At 41.2% G+C, this 22,077-nt stretch overlaps 1 protein-coding gene across 4 annotated transcripts in view; it reads left to right on the forward strand.

Annotated features, from left to right (window-relative positions):
* mtbp (MDM2 binding protein) overlaps window positions 1-21,879 on the forward strand; it is a 136,827-nt gene extending 114,948 nt beyond the window's left edge. For all 4 annotated transcript variants that reach the window (XM_060921733.1, XM_060921732.1, XM_060921734.1 and 1 more), the window contains exons 17-22: window positions 11,538-11,633; window positions 11,730-11,990; window positions 18,762-18,996; window positions 19,335-19,448; window positions 21,559-21,624; window positions 21,745-21,879. In XM_060921733.1, the coding sequence (XP_060777716.1) occupies window positions 11,538-11,633; window positions 11,730-11,990; window positions 18,762-18,996; window positions 19,335-19,448; window positions 21,559-21,624; window positions 21,745-21,780 (808 nt within the window). In that variant the 3' untranslated portion in view covers window positions 21,781-21,879. The remainder of the gene's footprint in view (window positions 1-11,537; window positions 11,634-11,729; window positions 11,991-18,761; window positions 18,997-19,334; window positions 19,449-21,558; window positions 21,625-21,744) is intronic.
* The last annotated feature ends 198 nt before the right edge of the window (window positions 21,880-22,077 follow it).

The raw sequence follows: 22,077 nt of genomic DNA on the forward strand, positions 1-22,077 counted from the left end.
CTCAGTGTTCTCCCCAAAGCGCTTTGGCATGTCGGGGCCGACACACTTTAAGTTCATGCCGATGCACAGATTTTCACACAAGTCCTAAAAGTAGATAAAGAGAACCCAGTTAAACAAATGAGACAAAAATATTATACTTGGTCATTTATTTATTGAGGAAAATGATCCAATATTACATCTGTGAGTGGCAAAAGTATGTGAACCTTTGCTTTCAGTATCTGGTGTGACCCCCTTGTGCAGCAATAACTGCAACTAAACATTTCCGGTAACTGTTGATCAGTCCTGCACACCGGCTTGGAGGAATTTTAGCCCATTCCTCCGTACAGAACAGCTTCAACTCTGGGATGTTGGTGGGTTTCCTCACATGAACTGCTCACTTCAGGTCCTTCCACAACATTTCGACTGGATTAAGGTCAGGACTTTGACTTGGCCATTCCAAAACATTAACTTTATTCTTCTTTAACCATTCTTTGGTAGAACAACTTGTGTGCTTAGGGTTGTTGTCTTGCTGCATGACCCACCTTCTCTTGAGATTCAGTTCATGGACAGATGTCCTGACATTTTCCTTTAGAATTCGCTGGTATAATTCAGAATTCATTGTTCCATCAATGATGGCAAGCCGTCCTGGCCCAGATGCAGCAAAACGGGCCCAAACCATGATACTACCACCACCATGTTTCACAGATGGGATAAGGTTCTTATGCTGGAATGCAGCGTTTTCCTTTCTCCAAACATAACGCTTCTCATTTAAACCAAACAGTTCTATTTTGGTCTCATCCGTCCACAAAACATTTTTCCAATAGCCTTCTGGCTTCTCCACGTGATCTTTAGCAAACTGCAGACGAGCAGCAATGTTCTTTTTGGAGAGCAGTGGCTTTCTCCTTGCAACCCTGCCATGCACACCATTGTTGTTCAGTGTTCTCCTGATGGTGGACTCATGAACATTAACATTAGTCAATGTGAGAGAGGCCTTCAGTTGCTTTGAAGTTACCCTGGGGTCCTTTGTGACCTCGCCGACTATTACACACCTTGCTCTTGGAGTGATCTTTGTTGGTCGACCACTCCTGGGGAGGGGAATAATGGTCTTGAATTTCCTCCATTTGTACACAATCTGTCTGACTGTGGATTGGTGGAGTCCAAACTCTTTAGAGATGGTTTTGTAACCTTTTCCAGCCTGATGAGCATCAACAATGCTTTTTCTGAGGTCCTCAGAAATCTCCTTTGTTTGTGCCATGATACACTTCCACAAACGTGTTGTGACGATCAGACTTTGATAGATCCCTGTTCTTTAAATAAAACAGGGTGCCCACTCACACCTGATTGTCATCCCATTGATTAAAAACACCTGACTCTAATTTCACCTTCAAATTAACTGCTAATCCTAGAGGTTCACACACTTTTGCCACTCACAGATATGTAATATTGGATCATTTTCCTCAATAAATAAATGATCAAGTATAATATTTTTGTCTCATTTGTTTAACTGGGTTCTCTTTATCTACTTTTAGGACTTGTGTGAAAATCTGATGATGTTTTATTTATGCAAAAATATAGAAAATTCTAAAGGGTTCACAAACTTTCAAGCACCGCTGTAAGTATGATACAAAGTTTTAATTCCAACTGGACCAAAATCTATCCATGCATTATCGCTGATTCAGTGAGCAAGCACCATTTACGATGCACTGTTTGCAACAGGAGTATCAGTTGTAAACACCAAGACCTTCAAGATGTTGAACTTCATCTCATCTCATTATCTGTAGCCGCTTTATCCTGTTCTACAGGGTCGCAGGCAAGCTGGAGCCTATCCCAGCTGACTACGGGCGAAAGGCGGGGTACACCCTGGACAAGTCGCCAGGTCATCACAGGGCTGACACATAGACACAGACAACCATTCACACTCACATTCACACCTACGGTCAATTTAGAGTCACCAGTTAACCTAACCTGCATGTCTTTGGACTGTGGGGGAAACCGGAGCACCCGGAGGAAACCCACGCAGACACGGGGAGAACATGCAAACTCCACACAGAAAGGCCCTCGCCGGCCACGGGGCTTGAACCCGGACCTTCTTGCTGTGAGGCGACAGCGCTAACCACTACACCACCGTGCCGCCGATGTTGAACTTCACATACAAAAAGTCTGACAAAGATCTCGAAAAAGCAAGATCGTCATCAGAATCACTCTTGACTGCATTTGCAGCACAGACTTCTGTCAGTGAGGAAGTATATTTTTATATTTTATGTTTTGAAAAAAGTTAAATGTGCCTTGTTTCAGTTAATCTAAGTTCAACTAGATGTATTTGCAAAGTTGCTAAGTTAAAGTAAAATAATGTCTAATTTTGAACTGTCCCACTGATATGTTATCATAAATGTACAGGTAAATATCTTTTTTTCAACAGGAACTTTGCATGCTGTGTTTGGTGTGTTTATTATTGTTATAAAAGTAGCCGAGCAAGTCTGTTGGTGACTGGGGAAATAAAAAAATAAGCCCATAAATCTATAACTGTATATAATTGGAAGTTAATATATCATTGTCGTAATGGTTTTGGAAAATTTTTTTTAATTCTATTTATTTATTTATTTATTTAAATACCCTGCTCCGAGGGGGGCGTGGTATGGTATACTGGTTTACCCCGTCTGTCCATATCTCCGTGTTTCCGTCCATCCGAAACACCTTTTTTCTCAGCAACCACAAATCATAGCCACTGGGTTCCGAGCTTCAGCTTGGGGTTCTATAATACCATGTATACCGTTTTCAGGTCTGTCGCACATCGACTTCCTGTTTACCGACTGAATGTATTTACAAAACGTATCGCGTGGATTTTGACGCTATTTCAAGAAGCAAAATGCTATTTCACAATGACAGTTCACCAGGATGCTGTGTGAAATCCCTGGGGAGAGACACGGCGCTTTACTTACTTGTTTCAGGGTTCATTATTTGTTGAAGTCAACATTCGTAATAAGTGTCCTATTCTTTCGATTGCTTGCATTCTGATATAAGCGAGAGCAGGCGGATACGTAAGTGAGCAGTAGCTCACAGTTGATCTTGTTGGTGATGGTATTACTTTGAGTAATTCACTAATTTGATATTCCTTTAATGTTATCTTTCTAATAATTTATTTAATGTTAACTCTAATGAATATATATTTTATAAGTGATATTTAATAAATAGGACAGAATATTAAATTTACTCAGCTTGTAGTGTTCTATTCAGATAAATTTTTTTGTAATGATGTAATTATTTACAGTTAGGTCCATAAATATTTGGACAGAGACAACATTTTTCTAATTTTGGTTCTGTACATTACCACAATGAATTTTGAACAAAACAGTTCAGATGCAGTTGAAGTTCAGACTTTCAGCTTTAATTCAGTGGGTTGAGCAAAATGATTGCATAAAAATGTGAGGAACTAAAGCATTTTTTAAACACAATCCCTTCATTTCAGGGGCTCAAAAGTAATTGGACAAATTAAATAATTGTAAATAAAATGTTCATTTCTAATACTTGGTTGAAAACCCTTTGTTGGCAATGACTGCCTGAAGTCTTGAACTCATGGACATCACCAGACGCTGTGTTTCCTCCTTTTTAATGCTCTGCCAGGCCTTTACTGCAGCGGTTTTCAGTTGCTGTTTGTTTGTGGGCCTTTCTGTCTGAAGTTTAGTCTTTAACAAGTGAAATGCATGCTCAATTGGGTTGAGATCAGGTGACTGACTTGGCCATTCAAGAATATTCCACTTCTTTGCTTTAATAAACTCCTGGGTTGCTTTGGCTTTATGTTTGGGGTCATTGTCCATCTGTATTATGAAACGCCGACCAATCAGTTTGGCTGGATTTGAGCACACAGTATGTCTCTGAATACCTCAGAATTCATCCGGCTGCTTCTGTCCTGTGTCACATCATCAATAAACACTAGTGACCCAGTGCCACTGGCAGCCATGCATGCCCAAGCCATCACACTGCCTCCGCTGTGTTTTACAGATGATGTGGTATGCTTTGGATCATGAGCTGTACCACACCTTCGCCATACTTTTTTCTTTCCATCATTCTGGTAGAGGTTGATCTTGGTTTCATCTGTCCAAAGAATGTTCTTCCAGAACTGTGCTGGCTTTTTTAGATGTTTTTTAGCAAAGTCCAATCTAGCCTTTTTATTCTTGAGGCTTATGAGTGGCTTGCACCGTGCAGTGAACCCTCTGTATTTACTTTCATGCAGTCTTCTCTTTATGGTAGATTTGGATATTGATACGCCTACCTCCTGGAGAGTGTTGTTCACTTGGTTGGCTGTTGTGAAGGGGTTTCTCTTCACCATGGAAATTATTCTGCGATCATCCACCACTGTTGTCGTCTGTGGGCGTCCAGGTCTTTTTGCATTGATGAGTTCACCAGTGCTTTCTTTCTTTCTCAGGATGTACCAAACTGTAGCTTTTGCCACTCCTAATATTGTAGCAATTTCTCGGATGGGTTTTTTCTGTTTTTGCAGCTTAAGGATGGCTTGTCTCACCTGCATGGAGAGCTCCTTTGACCGCATGTTTTCTTCACAGCAAAATCTTCCAAATGCAAGCACCACACCTCAAATCAACTCCAGGCCTTTTATCTGCTTAATCGAGAATGACATAACGAAGGAATTGCCCACACCTGCCCATGAAATAGCCTTTGAGTCAATTGTCCAATTACTTTTGGTCCCTTTAAAAACAGGGTGGCACATGTTAAGGAGTTGAAACTCCTAAACCCTTCATCCAATTTTAATGTGGATACCCTCAAATGAAAGCTGAAAGTCTGGACTTTGTCCATGTCCATTATATAACTATAACTTGAATATGTTTCAGTAAACAGGTAAAAAAACAAAATTTGTGTCAGTGTCCAAATGTATATGGACCTAACTGTATTTACACTTTCATTTAATAAAGGGCAAAATAAACCTCAAAACTCTGCTGCAGTAAATTGCAAACACGTGCACTTTTACGGAGTTAAAACCTTGATTTAGAAAGCAGCAACACACATTGTGTTTCCTGTTTTCCTATGAAGTGACATGGATATGTAGTTTTGTGCTGAAAGCTTATAAAAATGTCATCATTGTACAGCTTTCATTTCATGATCATGTTGAAATGTGTTATTGTTTACCTAGCATTGGGATTTATTTATTTATTTAGAACACTTGTGGTGTCCTCATGAAGCCATTTTTTTTTCATTAATAGTGACAAGAAGGTGAAAACTAAATATTTATCCTACAGCCACCAATCCCCTCTTAAAGTTGGCAATATAGTTTTTGGCTGGGGGCTTAGCCCTCCTAGACCCCCCACCAGGGCCTTGCCCTGGACCTGACCGGGACCTGCAGCCCCTGGACCCTGGCTTTCTCACGGCTTTCTTAATAATAAAAAGTGACCGTGTCGGTGTTACCATAAAATGCTCCTAAAAGTCACCAGGTGCCACCAAACGGGCTTTTTTTTTTTTCAAAATTTTCTGGGGGAGGTCCCCTGGACCTCCCAACAACAGCAGGGAAACCCCTCTCTCGTTCTCTCCCCCTGCACGCCTTTGGTGTAGCACGTGGCCCTGCGGGCCCCCAAAAGTTAGGGCTTTATTTTGATCCCGAGGAGAACACTGCAAACTGTAATGCTGCTCAAAATGTTGATGTACTTTTCAGTGCATACTTTTTATAAATAAGCCAAGGTTCAGCATATCATTTAAATAAAAGTAACGAAGCTCTGCAACTGCTTCTAGTTTAACACCATGTCGCAACCAGTTTCTGATTATTCCAAAATCCAGTAAGGCTGAAGACTGTAGAAATGTCTAATCAGGAATGTGAAAAGTAAGACGGCTCCATGGGATATATGATCATTACAGGTCACTGGCAATTAGAACCTGGTGAACACAATTTGGTGAGGTTTTTGCACTCCAGTTTTTGGTTTCATAACTCAGGATCTGTTTGATAGTTTTTAAGTCACAACTGGGAGAAAATACGTTAGTGGGTTTTGTGTTGTTTTTTTTTGCACTGATCTTATTTCCATGTTTTGGTTTTGTCTGAGTGAGTACATCATCAGTGTCGCAGCTTTGTCAAAACGTCTGGCAAAAAAAGGGCTTTGTTTATTTACTGCCAAAAATGCACAGCACTTTATTATGATCCTTATTTGTTTGTACAACTATCTAGTTTTTATTTTTGACGAGGCGGTAAAGTGCATATTTGCCGTGTCATAACAGCCAGCCGATGATGCTCGCACACAGGCTCCGGTAGATTTATTGCGAATCGAGTTGCAGAAGAGACCTGCAGAGTGCTCAAATAGACAAAAAAGGATAAATCTGATCTTTCTTTGACTCATTAGGCCTCTGTGCCGGAGACCGTCGTTGCCAGAGGCATTGTGTTTTCTGGTTGAATGCTTTTGAACACAATCTCTCAAGAAGACAGTGAGGCGGAATTTCTTAAAATTTAGTAGGAACGTTCACTCGGACTCAAAGATGAACGGATTAGAATTTGGTGGTCGAGGTTCACTGTTATGAACACATCAGGAACATCTTGAGGGAATTTGAAAGTGAACCGGTTCGCAGAGGCATACAACCACAAAGTGTTAAATTGTTTACTTCTTCATTTGTTAGGTGTGAAAATTTACTTTTTTGATACCATAATTCAAGTGCATGAACTAGAATTACCAGTTTGTCTGCAATTGAAATGCTATTTTCAGGTCGTTCAGAATTATTTAAAAAAAAAAAGTCCAACCCATGCCTCATTTGTTATCAAAGAACTTTGACGATCAGCCTGAAAACCAATGGGTGACTATATCAGTGCAAAATGATTAATTCTCACATTAATTATTACTATCATAGTACCTAGCTATCATCAAAGTTAATGTATCCCAAGATTAGAGTCTCTGACCACTTCTAAAAGGATATCAGCTGAGGTCACAACTTTTTCAAGTGCGTTTTATATAAAAATGTTAATGTATATACTGACCAAATAATTGCATATACAACACTATGCTAATACTAGGTCGGGCCTCATTTTCCTCTCTCAGCTGCCCCAGTTATTCGTCGCGTGGATTCTACAAGATGTTGGAATCCTTCCTTTGAGATTCTGGTCCATGTTGACATGATTGCATCACGCAATTCCTGCAGATTTTTTCTGGTGCGCTTTCATGCTGTGACTCTCCTGTTCTACCACATCCCAAAGAGGTTCTACTGGATTCAGAACACTGAACTCACCGTCATGTTTATGAAACCAGTTTGAGACGACTTTTGCTTTGTCGTGCTGGAAGTAGCCATTAGAAGATGGTAAATCATGGCTATGAAAAGACACACATGACCAGCATCAATACTCCAAATAAGCTGTGGCATTCAAGCAATGATTGATTGAGTTAATGTTAACAGGCCTGAAGTGTGCCAAGAAAAAATTCCCCACAACATTACACCACCACCACCAGCCTGGACTGATGACACAAGGCAGGTTTGGTCCATGGATTCATGCTGTTGGTACCAAATTCTGACCCTACCATCAGTATACTGCATTTCTCTGGCTTTATACGTGCACTCTACATTAGGGTGCATCAGTTGCCCCCTAAAAATGAAAAGTTCCTCCGATCATGATGCATTTTTGTTTTTATGTTCCTTTTGGTAAGAAAACACACTGGGTGAAATATTTTGACAAAATTCAAAAGTTTAATGGTGGCACCAGGAGCTCAAAGTTATGGAAAAAGCTGCTATTTTATGACTTTTATGACACAATTTCGATCACTTTTCATGAAACATTATGGCACCTTATAGAGTATACCAAATATCTTAGATACACATTTTTAGTACATATTCTAAATATATTATCAAGCACAGTTTGAGTTTTAGCTGTTCATTGAATCATTGTTCAACTACTTTTAAACAATACAGATGTATTATGAATCAAATTAATGCTTCTCAATCCCTTGCAAAGGTTCTTAACATGATCTCTGGCTCACAAGAAATCAATAAATGGAGTCCAACATTGTGATTCAAACCTTACGCGAAAACATAAAATAAGCGTTTTTTGGCAAAAAATGAACCTCATGGTGCCACCGTTAGACTTTTGAATATGGTCAAAAAATTTTACAGGATGTCTTTATTGGTGAAAAGGAACACCCAGACAAAAATGCATCAGATTTTATGAAAGTGAGGGCAACTGATGCACCCTACTCTACATACTGACAAAGTAGAATCTAATATATCCCCTTCGGACATAACGTGTACAATTGTACAAATGAAGTTCCATACCATTTTTCCCTCCCCCCCCTTGTGTCCGAAGGGGTTAATTTAACGTAATCTAAAGTCTGCCTCAGCAGAAATCAAGATTCATCAGATTAAACTATTTATCGGTCTTCAACCATCCAGGTTTGATGATCCTGTGCCCACTGCAACCTCAGTCTTCTGTTCTTGCTGACAGAAGTGGAACCTGACATGATGATCTGCTGGTGTAGCCCATCCACCTTGAAGTTTGACATGTTGTGCATTCTGAGATGCTTTTCTGATCAGCACAGTTGTACAGAGCATTTATCTGAGTTACTCTAGCTTGGATAATCAAACCAGCCTGTCTGGCACCAGCAATGGTCAAAATAAGTCAAGTTTGTTTGTATAGCGCTTTAACAATAGACATTGTCGCAAAGCAGCTTCACAGAATTTGAATGACTTTAAGCATGAGCTAATTTTATCCCTAATCTATCCCCAATGAGAAGCCTGTGGCAACGGTGGCGAGGAAAAACTCCCTCAGACGACACAAGGAAGAAACCTCGAGAGGAACCAGACTCAAAGGGGAACCCATCCTCATTTGGGTGATAACAGACAACGTGATAACAGTTTTAACATGAAGTCAGTTTCGTTGATGGTGTAACTCTTCACTGATGGAAACTTGAGTGCAAAACTGTTCATGACAACTGCAGTCCTAAAGTTAGCAAGTCAACTGTCGTCCTCAGCCATAAGAGCATTACTGTAAGCGTCCAGAGCATCTTCCAAGTGCAACTTTCAACTGTCCGTACGGGGCCGTCCTCCACAGGAGCGATGTAATGAGACTCCAGCCAGACGTAGGGCATCAGGATGGATCAGGCCAGTCCGAGGAGCAGAAGAGGTCAGCATCTAGATCTCAGGATTGACATGTAACTCAGAGGGACAGATGGAGGGGGGTGGAAAGAGAAAATAACTGATCACGTATTTCTCTCCTCCTCAAAATATATATATTAGTGCTGTCAAAGTTAACGCGTTAACGCGATCTCAATTTAACGCGATTAAAAAAAATAGTGCCGTTAACGCAAATTCTAATTTGGCCCTGCGAGTCACCCGTAGTTCCTGTTGAGGCTTGTTGCGCGCTGCTTCAATAAGAGTACGTGTGAGTGATGGAGAAAGGCATAGACATAAACATCCTCGCCGCCATATTGGATGGGGCAAAGTGGAGATTCTTCACCCGTCTCTGGTATAGCGTCTAGACAGTAGCCGAGAATAAAGATGCCTCATTCATGTGCTGCGTTTAACTGTACCAACAGGTTTACCGTCCAAACGAGATCACATGGGATTACCTTTCACAGGTGAGACTGGAAAAATACTTTTCAATACTGTTCCTTCAGTCTTCAGTTTCCCAGCTCATCTCCACCGGGGAGGTGTAGCGTTATAAGCAGTGAGAATTAGATCATACAGTGTCACACTATGATGAATGTTTTTATTTTTGTTATCTGGTTTTTTTCTTCTTTTATGGCAAATACTTCTCTTCAAAAGAAACTAATGAAGAGTAAAATAAAACATATTTTTTATTTTCACAGTGATACGCACTTTATTTTTCATCCCTTGGTTTTCTCCTCTAATATGGAAGTTATGGATGTCAGTGGCTGTGACAAGACGTGTTATGCTCTGCAATAAAAAAAAAAACACATTGGTACAAAGCAAGCCCATTCACTTTTTTATGCTGATAAGAGAATTACATGGTTTTTCATGTGACAAAAATGTGCGATTAAATTGCAATTAATCGCGAGTTAGCTATGACAGTCGCGACATTAATCGCGATTAAATATTTTAATCGCTTGACAGCACTTATATATATATATATATATATATATATATATATATATATATATAAAATATTTTTATATTTTATATATATATATATATATATATATATATATATATATATATATATATATAAAATATTTTTATATTTTATATATATATATTTTTTTTAGTGCTGTCAAAAATGTCACGTTATTAATGCGCGTTAACTTGACTCAGTTTTAACGGCGATAATTTTTTTATCGCGAGATTAATGCTCTGTGACATGATGCCACGCCCCACACAGCCAGAGTCCTCTGCCCTCCCCCGAAGAGCCACGGTGCTTGGTTTCGTTTTCCCATCGGCGGCTCCAGCCTGACTTTGCAGTGGCTGTGACAAGACGTGTTATGCTCTGCAATAAAAAAAAAAAACATTGGTACAACCAGTGTTCGAACTATGCCGATATTTTCGGGGGGTCCCCTTTTTTTCCCTTGGGGGGGAGGGGTTGCTTGCGCTTGTCTCAGAGCGCGGATCTCCATCGCGCGCTCACTTCGGATATGCAAATGCTTCCCGTTACACACGATTGCTATGTCAATAAACATCATTTTGCCAATATTTTAGAGACCCCCCCCAACATTTCCCAAATCATGTTTTCAAGGGATCTCATGTCTGTTTCAGGGGATCTCGGATCCCCCGAGTACCCCTGTAGTTCGAACGGTGAGCAAGCCCATTCACTTTTTTATGCTGATAAGAGAATTACATGGTTTTTCATGTGACAAAAATGTGCGATTAAATTGCGATTAATCGTGAGTTAACTATGACAGTCGCGACATTAATCGCGATTAAATATTTTAATCGCTTGACAGCACTAATATATATATATATATATTTATTTTATTTATTTTATTTTTTTAATGCATTGCAGTGATGCCACATGATTGGCTGATTTAGATAATTGCATGAATGTGAAGATGTACAGGTGTTCCTAATAAAGTGTGTGTATGTGTAGCTGTGTTTCTCCTGGGGGGGCAAGGTACCGGTATGGCTTGTAAGGATTACTGTAACGATTTAATTGTTAGAAGTGTCACAGTAAATTAAGTGGGGGAAAAACGCTCACAAATTGACTAGGATTCAAAAGGGCAAGAACCTGGATGAACCTGTTATATAAATTCCTGTCTAACTAGCTTTCTAGATCGGTATATCTTGGGCAGATGGCATGGCAGCACTAAACTAATCTGTTCTTGCTCTGTAAGTCAAAAGGATTCAGCGGGCACCTTTTAAAACATCCACTTAATGTCTCCATCTGGCTGCCTGCATACCCACCTCTCTCATCACATTTTATGGCCCCTTCGCCGCTCTGCCTTTTGTCATCATTTCCTTAACAGGACATCGAGATGTGCAATTACAGTCAATTCCTTGTGATTTATTAAGAGATGCTGTAAGTGATTCTTATTTAAGTGTTTCACGTCAGTATGTTCATTAACTGCAGATGATGAAGCTCAAGTCTGAGTGGGATACCTTATACTTTTGATGTTTTCTTACGATGTGTGTGTGTTTAGGGACAATGTGTTCCAGCTGTCGCCTGATCTCACTCCAAGAAAAGTTACCAAGCTGCCATTCAGGCAAGCGGCCAGTGCTCGCTACCATGGCATAGAGTGAGTGTAAACCCTTAGTTATAGGATAAACAGCCATTCGTTCACTTCATTCAGCAGTGTTTTTTCCTAATCCTCCAACTGTGTGGGTTTGCGCAGGTTTTGCTTGGACGAGCGAAAGGCTCTGGAGAGAGACTGTGGATTTGCACGCCTGCAGTCGCGGCTAATCCGCTTCGAGACCCAGACTACGTGCTGTAAGGAGCCGTGCCCGGTGCCGCTGGCTCTGAGCCCTATGCCTGCACCTACTCCCTCGCCCTCTGAACCTGGCAGCGCACCAGATGGAGAAGCTGCACACAGCGAACCACCTCGTCTGAAACGCCGCTGCCGTGAACCAGACACGCGAACCCACAAGCAAAAAAGGTCAGAGTTTTCAGCATGGATCACTCTCTTAAACGATGAATTAATCACAGTGACGACACCGTTAATCACTCATCGAGCCATTAAGTCATTTTGTTGGGGCAGTTCTTTTAAACAGTGCTCTTAAGGATTTATTCCTTTATTTTTAGACTTTATGGTGGTGAAAAATGATCAAACTAGCAGAATGAATCTGTTAGGGAATGTTCCATAATGGATGATAAATTTTCCTCATTTGTTTCCTGCTGAAAGCGTTCACGGTCGTCTTCGAGCACATTCGAGTGTTGCCTCGATCCCCCTCGAGATGTTTTGTAAGCACAAGCCTCTCCACTGACCTCCTTGAGAGGCTGCCGAAATATTTTTCCACCCCATTTCACACTGCGCTTCCCCTATATTTAGCATTTGTGGTCAAATCGAAGCCCGATTATGCACTGGATGCATGTTGAACATCAAATGGTGTGTTTTTCAGTGTCTTCAGAAATGCGCTTTGTTTGTAAATGCTGTAAACATTTACAGCTCCTCAGTCAGTTTGTGTTCAGTCCGTGTTGGTGTGCTCGTTTTATCGATGCTCGTATAATAGCCTTTTATATGCCTCCTGTGTCCAGATTATGTTTTGCATTCATCTCTTGAAATGCCATAGTGATTAAAAAAACATTTAAGGCAAGGCCAGGAACATGCCCATGCTGATGAAGTGATCTATTTCAAGGCCAGTAGATATTGGATTAAAGGAGAACTGAAGGCAATTTTTTTTTTTTTTTTTTTATAATTATCAAAATTCTATTTGGCAGCACGGTGGTGTAGTGGTTAGCGCTGTCGCCTCACGGCAAGAAGGTCTGGGTTCGAGCCCCGTGGCCGACGAGGGCCTTTCTGTGCGGAGTTTGCATGTTCTCCCCGTGTCCGCGTGGGTTTCCTCCGGGTGCTCTGGTTTCCCCCACAGTCCAAAGACATGCAGGTTAGGTTAACTGGTGACTCTAAATTGAGCGTAGGTGTGAATGTGAGTGTGAATGGTTGTCTGTGTCTATGTGTCAGCCCTGTGATGACCTGGCGACTTGTCCAGGGTGTACCCCGCCTTTCGCCCGTAGTCAGCTGGGATAGGCTCCAGCTTGCCTGCGACCCTGTAGAACAGGATAAAGCGGCTAGAGATAATGAGATGAAAATTCTATTTATCTCATTTTATTAAATATAGGAATGCATTTTTGATCGCTATTTTGTCACTGCTATAGCAAGTTCAGAGTGTTTGAAATATGCTCTGTAATATATCAGTCCATATGTCAAAGCGATGGCCGTAAACGAGATTCGCTGAGACCTGTGCGAGACATCGTAGGACGGAAGTAAAACGTACAGCGGAAATCAAATTCGCCAACATTATCAAAGGACGCGCGCACCCTCTTTCGAATGCTGACGTAATCAAGCCGGAAGTTTTGTTTGTTTTGATAGCGATCAGGAAAGTTTGAAAAAAGTAGGCAGTAATCGTCATTTAAACTCGTTTTTGTGCAATATTTCGTTTGGAAAACAGTTTTCAAAATGGCGGCACTGACACCTGGCTGACGCGTCACGTTTCGAAGTCTCGCACAAGTCTCGTGAAGATCGTGCGGGTAAGCGACGCCTGTCGTGGACCAAACGCACTAAATTCAACACGGCTAAAAACCGAATAGGCCGATAAGTCTCATATTTAATCGCAGTTAGTTGCCAATACGAGTCACGATATAAGGTTACTAAAACCGAAAACGTAATTGAACACTTTAATTAAGAAGTAAAGCAAGTTTAAAACAGACTTCAGTTCTCCTTTAACTCTTTACCCCTTAAAGCAGTTGCTACAGCCACCCTTGTATATGTATATACTGTTCACCCTGAGAACATATTTACAAGAAAAAAAGTCTAAAGACAAGGTTTTGACAAGGCATCATATGTCATTATGGGATATGCATGGGGTCGTCATTAAGGGGTAAAGAGTTAATACAGGGTTTCCCCAGGTTTGACCACCATCAATTTCAGAGCCTAATCTAGGGCGCGTAATATGCAATAATACGCGTTTTTTATCTGTCTGTCGCACATCCACTTTTTGGGCGCGAGAGTGATATCGCGTATCTATTCATTTTGTCGCGCATTTATAAGTAGAGAGCGTGTAGTCGCGTTTTACTGAATCTTGTGCCTATTAATTTGTCAGCACCCGCTAGCAAGCACTGCAGTAAATACAGCGTTGTTTACACACCAGTCGGAAAATATCGGAAAGGACCGAAGTATTCCGAATGGTTTATTTAGTGGGTAAAACAGTTTTGTGAACTATTATATCATTGGTCACTGAACCGGAAGACAGTGTATCTCAACCAATCGTGTGAAGTGTTTTAAAAATACCCAAAAGCACATGGCATATCGTTCTGTCTCATCCAAACATAACATTCAGACCCTCCAGGATTTCGCGATTTGCAACTTCAACGCAAATTCAACCAATCCCCGCGAATTCAGGGCGGTGTTGCAATTCTATCCGATCACCGCAACTTTCCCGCAAATTTGACCAATCGTTGGCGTCGTCTTGCGGTGACGTTGACAAACTACCTTCCGCCTTACTTCCGTGTATACGTTCAAGAGAAGCAGCATGTGCGCAGTGTTGCCAGATTGGGCGGTTTTAAGTGCATTTTGGCGGAATTTGAACATATTTAGGCTGGAAAACATCAGCAGTATCTGGCAACACTGCATGAATAGGCTTAAATTCTGTTACTGAAAGTGTGTTGTGTTTACAGTGAAGCACTGTGTGCACTTTATTTTTTTTTTTTACTTAAAAATTAATGGATGCCAACATTTTTGCCAAAATGGTATTTTATTTTCCATTGTTTAGGCAGCTTCAGCATCATACTGTGAGATTCTGTTCAAATTGTTTTTTTTCTTCTATGAAGCCCGAGCCATTTATTTTATTAGTTTATAATTATTGTTTAATTTAGTCTTCAGGAGAGACTGCCTGCACACAGTACTAGTATTAATAGTTTTTTTTCTTACATGAAAGCTGCAGCATTTATATTATATTTGAAGGTAACTTCATGTTGTGCTGTGAGGTTCTCTGCACTTTAACTTTTGAACCAACAGGTGCATTTGGAGAAGTAAAGCCTATTTTTCTGCATTTTTGTAGTCCTGGTAATCTTACACATTCTACATGACTGCTCGTTTTTTTTTTTTTTTAGTAATTTCTTTAATTTTTCTTGTTGAAAGTTCAATTTAGTATTATGTTAATGATATTCTAAAAGTAAAGGTTGATAAAACTCTTCTGTTTATAGATGTACTCTTGAAAATATCTACCAATGTATTACTTATTTTTCTGTCCCCCCTAACTGGAGCAAATGAGGGATATTTTTACCCATGTTAATATTTTCTGTCCCCTGTTTCTACAACTAGTGAGGGATCTGTCCCCTATTTTCAAATTCCTAGATTAGGCTCTGAATTTAAGACTTTTTTAAGACCACTTAAATGAGAATTAAGACCTACATCGCACCCATTATGCGGTCGTAAAACACCAGATCAAATTCCCAATAATGACACATTTCAAGTAAAAATACTTTTATTATAAAAGTTATATACTTCAGTCATTATGTGCACTGCTTGTCGAATCTTCACATTCAAGACAAGCAAGACCGAATTTTGTTATGCAAGACGTTTTGTTTTTCCACAGGAGAATGTTGTAGCGACTTCCGAGTCTGGGAACACAGCCTTAAAGAGTTCGCTTATGCCCTCATTCGAGCTGTACGAGTGGTGTTCCGTAATTGTTTTTAAAATCCAGAGCACCTCTGCCCGAAGTGTCGGGGTTCCACCGACACCCATCATGCCACTGCTCGGCCCTTGTGTTGTTGCTAGCCTTGCCGATGTCGTCTGGCTTGGCTGATGCTGCTGATGTTCGACAGCGGTGCTAGTGCCAACTCCAGGTGCATTCGGAGATTGAACCGTGCAGAACTGAGCGATGTGGCGGTGGAGGGCAGATGCAATGTGCCTTTCGACAAACACAGCATCTTGCTTCAACGTCGCTTCCAGGAACCTCCCTCACCCAATCACGATATCTTTCATCTGAAAGCCACTGCTGATTAAAACGACACTTCCCCATGCTGCGATTCGCGGAGTCTCCTCTCCACCACGGAGTCCGACGATTGCGCCGGTGCAAAAATGTATCAATATTGTTTTTCTTTGCGCATACTCCAAGAAATTCACTGATGTTACGCAAAACCCACGTTTTCACATTGTAGAATACTATGAGTAAATTTAAGACCTTTGTTTAAAAAATTAAGACTTGGGCAAAGCAATTTAAGACTTTTTAAGGCCTTAATTTTGGAATATTAAATTTAAGACTTTAAGACCCCGCGGCTACCATGTAATAACATCATTTGCTCATTTGGCTGGTGTTTTATTCAGCCGTAGCTGAGATGGGACACACTGTGCATGTGAAGGTTTAAAGGTCTTACTCAAGGTAATAATAATGGGTGTTGGAAAAAAAAAAGTGTTGGTATGGTAACCAGTAAAGACCAACCCAGATTTTTATACTGCCTGCAAACAAAGTTTGGGGGGTATATAGGAATCACCCAGTCTGTCTGTCTGTCCATGTGTCTTGTAAGCACAGCAACTCCTAAACAGTTTGATGGATGTTGATGCAACTTTACACAGTGAACTGTGGGTGGTAGAAAAGGGCAACTGGACTTGCTTGAAGATTCTTGAAAACGTTTCACCTCTCATCCGAAAGGCTTCCTCAGTTCTGTCTGACTTATGCCGCTTTTCCACTACCAACGCGGCTGAGTTGGGCTGAGCCGTGCCGTGCTGAGTTGGGCTGAGTCGAGCTGAGTGGGGCTGTTGGAGTTGCATTTCGACTACAACCGCGCTGAACCGTGCTGGCTGGAAGTGGGTGGACACATTGGGTGGAGTTAGCGAAAGTGGGTGGACGTCACGTGATGTCGTTAGGCGGCACAAACAGTGACATCAGTGATCTTTTAAGCGGTAGTCTCACGACCCGGATAGTAAACAATAAACATGGAGGACATGGAGTCGTTAGTGTTGCTGGTCTTGGTGCTGTGGCTTGTTGTCACCGACAACGCCAACAGATACTGGCAAGAGCGTATAGATGAGGCGAGGCGCATAAGGCTTCAGAAATTCTCATAATTCTTCTTCTTCCGGGTTTACGGTGTTTACAGATCCCAGCGTGCTCGCGGGGCGTGTGTGGGCATGTGAGGACACTCCTCCTCACCAATCAGTGCACAGGGGAGTGTCTGCTCACACCCCTAGCCCCACTCGGCTCGGTTTGGCTCGCTTCAGCCCTACTCCAAAACTGTGCGAGTTTTGGGTGCTGAGCAGGGCTGAAGCGAGCCGAGTTGTGCTGCTCTGAGGTAGTTGAAATGCGAGCCGTGTCGGGCTGAAGTGAGCTGAAAAAGGGTAGTGGAAAAGGGCCATAATACGCCAGGACCCAGCTGTTTTCGGTGACTCGCAGGAGGACAGAGAGAGTCAGCTTTCCATTGATCACCCTAACGGGCAATCCTTTGATCGCCCTAATGACTCGCCGTTCACACCCAGCCTCCAGCGACCCACGCCAACATGATGCCTCAACGACACCTTAGATGAGCTTATCAGAATTTTGATTCTGATCCATGAGAGGATAAATATCTGATACTCCTTATTAGTCAGACAGAACTGAGGAAGCCTTTCAGATGAGAGGTGAAACGTTTTCAAGAATCTTCAAGCAAGTCCAGTTGCCCTTTTCTACCAACCACAGATTACTATGTATCTGGATGACTGAGAATCTTCACAGCCAAGACAACTTTACACAGTTGCAGTGTACCACCTGAAGATGTGCATGAAGGAAAATAATCCCGGTCTGACATATGGCAATCTGTGATGACAGTCTTGTGAGCAGGGGGTATTCTGTAGTGCGTTTACTCACTGATCTAGGGTTGGTTTTTTTTGAGCAATTCCAGCGTTATGGACGTGACACTTGAACTCAAAATGGCAACAAATGACCCAGTGCATGTTTTATTGTCTCCCAGTATTTAAACAGGTGTTGCATATTTTAAGGCTGTACCATACTGGAGAACAAGAACAATTCCCATAGTACATCTAGGGCATGCCAGAAAACGCCAATAAAAGATGCGTTATGGATGTGACAGAAAAAGCATCACTTTTCTTGGGTGACTGTACATTTTTATCAAACTCTGTGAAATTGTAAACCTAATGTTGAAATGGAGATATCCATTTGATAGAGGGGTCCAAGGTGAATATTAAAAAAATCTTTAAAATGTTTTGTATTTCATGCAGAGTTTCGGAAGGAAAAGTCAGCGTTATGGATGTGACGAAATTCCGTTATGGATGTGACGCGTCTGAAATAGACATGGCATATGTTTAGAAAATCAGCAATTTAACCACCATAACCCTTTGAAAAACTCTCTAAATATCAGCTAAAACTATCGAAGTTCTTAAATAATATTTAGGATGGCTATTGTTTTGTGGATTTTAGCATACATTTCTGTGGCTTGTGGCAATAATATAGAATTGTACATGATCAAAGTTGATTTTAGCTTGGGGTTTTACATTATAAGAAAGAAAGACTGACAGTGACACATTAGGTTGGTTACAAATTGGTTCAGCTTATTCACATCTGTAAAATACAGGCCTAGGTGAGATCTCTGGGAGTGGTTTTGATGTATTACATGTTGCTTTATTTTTGCATGGTGAGGTTGACATTTACATGGAATTGCCCTTTTGGTACTTTGTTTCTCAGTCAAGTGTGTGTTTAGCATATATGACTTTTGAACATAGGTTGGCCAAGTCGGAGAGCAGCGAGTCTCTGGGCTCTCAGTGCAGTGGAGGCAGTGGTGCACACCCAGCTGTCAGAGCTTCGCAACAGAAGTCAGGCCGTTCTCTGTCCTGCTCCAACTCAACCCGACGCTCCACTGCTGGAGCAGGACAAGTTGCTGAAAGTTCCAACGAGCAGCCAGCCAGCCAGAAATCTAGCCAGGGCCAAACTGAGTCACGCTCGCAGAAACACAATCGGGTGAGCGCGCACACACACTCTCACCACTTCAAGTATAATATTTGGATTTGTTCACACTGATTTTATTTACTATTTATTTATTTATAGGCTTTCTTTTCAGAAGGTTACTAACCAAACCAAACCAAACTGTAGTTTGCATTAGGCAGCTCAATTGCCATTCCATTATCAGTGCTGATGGAAAGCCCTGATCAGCCTTCTACGCTCTACACATACTGCTCTTATTACTGATAAGTGGGTGTGAGGCTCTTCCTGTTCAGCAGGAACATAGGCTTTGTTGCATGGTGTGTGTGTGTGTATGTATGTGCAGGCTTATCGTTTACCCTCCCCTCTCTCCCCAGATGCTAAAGGAGGTGGTTGTAAAGACACTGAAGCACTATGGCATCACCAGTGAGCACAAGTGCTTCAAGGCCTGCAGTCAAAGACTGTTTGATGTATCAAAACTCTATCTGAAGGTATATGATGGAAAAAAGCAGAGTAGCAGCAATACAGGCTGTAGGCTGGATTAGTCAGACACGTGCAGGGTGTTCTTTTTTGTAAAATATTATGAGACTGACTCAGAGTTTATTCCCTACTCATTTAAGGGGTTCTGTGATGCATAGAGTTTCCATTCTCTTTCCAGATTATGGGAAATTACAATAGAGTTGTTTTTTGCATAATTTACACTACCTACACTAGTGGAAGAACATCTCGAACACGTCAATACCTAATAAGGGTCTGTATAATCAAAATCAGTGACGCGGTGCTATTTCTGTCTGATGAACCAGTCCTAGCCTGGTTATGAATGCTAATTCAAGGCAAGGTCTTCACACCTACAGTGGTGCTTGAAAGTTTGTGAACCCTTTAGAATTTTCTATATTTCTGCACAAATATGACCAAAAACAACATCAGATTTTCACACAAGTCCTAAAAGTAGATAAAGAGAACCCAGTTAAACAAATGAGACAAAAATATTATACTTGGCCATTTATTTATTGAGGAAAATGATCCAATGTTGCATATCTGTGAGTGGCAAAAGTATGTGAACCTCTAGGATTAGCAGTTAATTTGAAGGTGAAATTAGAGTCAGGTGTTTTCAATCAGTGGGATGACAATCAGGTGTGAGTGGGCACCCTGTTTTATTTAAAGAACAGGGATCTATCAAAGTCTGATCTTCACAACACATGTTTGTGGAAGTGTATCATGGCACGAACAAAGGAGATTTCTGAGGACCTCAGAAAAAGCGTTGTTGATGCTCAGCAGGCTGGAAAAGGTTACAAAACCATCTCTAAAGAGTTTGGACTCCACCAATCCACAGTCAGACAGACTGTGTACAAATGGAGGAAATTCAAGACCATTGTTACCCTCCCTAGGAGTGGTCGACCAACAAAGATCACTCCAAGAGCAAGGCATGTAATAGTTGGCGAGGTCACAAAGGACCCCAGGGTAACTTCTAAGCAACTGAAGGCCTCTCTCACATTAGCCAACGTTAATGTTCATGTGTCCACCATCAGGAGAACACTGAACAATGGTGTGCATGGCAGGGTTGCAAGGAGAAAGCCACTGCTCTCCAAAAAGAACATTGCTGCTCATCTGCAGTTTGCTAAAGATCACGTGGACAAGCCAGAAGGCTATTGGAAAAATGTTCTGTGGATGGATGAGACCAAAATAGAACTTTTTGGTTTAAATGAGAAGCGTTATGTTTGGAGAAAGGAAAACACTGCATTCCAGCATAAGAACCTTATCCCATCTGTGAAACATGGTGGTGGTAGTATCATGGTTTGGGCCTGTTTTGCTGCATCTGAGCCAGGACGGCTTGCCATCATTGATGGAACAATGAATTCTGAATTATACCAGCGAATTCTAAAGGAAAATGTCAGGACATCTGTCTATGAAGTGAATCTCAAGAGAAGGTGGGTCATGCAGCAAGACAACGACCCTAAGCACACAAGTCGTTCCACCAAAGAATGGTTAAAGAAGAATAAAGTTAATGTTTTGGAATGGCCAAGTCAAAGTCCTGACCTTAAGCCAATTGAAATGTTGTGGAAGGACCTGAAGTGAGCAGTTCATGTGAGGAAACCCGCCAACATCCCAGAGTTGAAGCTGTTCTGTACGGGGGAATGGGCTAAAATTCCTCCAAGCCGGTGTGCAGGACTGATCAACAGTTACCGGAAACGTTTAGTTGCAGTTATTGCTGCACAAGGGGGTCACACCAGATACTGAAAGCAAAGGGTCACATACTTTTGACACTCACAGAAATGTAATATTGGATCATTTCCCTCAATAAATAAATGACCAAGTATAATATTTTTGTCTCATTTGTTTAACTGGGTTCTCTTTATCTACTTTTAGGACTTGTGTGAAAATCTGATGTTGTTTTAGGTCATATTTATGCAGAAATGTAGAAAATTCTAAAGGATTCACAAACTTTCAAGCACCACTGTAGGCCTGCTGTTCAGTTTCTACATCCTATAATCATGATGAGGAAAAGGTCTTCTGTACACCCAGGCAGCAGCAGCACCACCACCAACACAACCTTTTATTCAGAAGCTTGACTATTACTAACTGTGGTTTTATTTGGGACAGGACCTGAAAACCTCCCGGGGTCTGCATGAGGAAATGAGAAAAGCAGCTGGTCGAAACGCTAAGCAGGTAATCTGCCTCACGCTTGGTCGCGTTTTTCTCTGTAGCTACGCAAGGGGGTTTTCAGAGATCACCGATTTCCTCAAAATGACGACCATCATCTCATTCAGTTCTCTTTGCCCTCTGCAGGTGATCGACTGGGTTGTAGAGAAAGCCAAAAAGTGATGTGTACCTCAGTTGTGAACACACAATGTGTTTACCTGTTTTGCATTATGTAGTGTCTGTCCGATGCATCAGTGTGTATTAAAGTGTGTTTTTTTTTTATTTTGTCGTACCATCAGTAATGTTTATTTTGGTACTTTAAAAAAAAAAAAAGGTTAATAGAACAGTCAAGCTTTTTTTTTTTTACATGCTCAGATGGATTTGTTCAATGTGCCCAAGATTATTTCAGCCTTTATTTAACAAACCTAATTTCACAACTATTCAAATTTAATTCAGCACGTACTGTAAGGACACCCATTC

This window comes from Neoarius graeffei, chromosome 5 (genome assembly GCF_027579695.1).
Source record: "Neoarius graeffei isolate fNeoGra1 chromosome 5, fNeoGra1.pri, whole genome shotgun sequence".
NCBI lineage: Eukaryota > Metazoa > Chordata > Actinopteri > Siluriformes > Ariidae > Neoarius > Neoarius graeffei.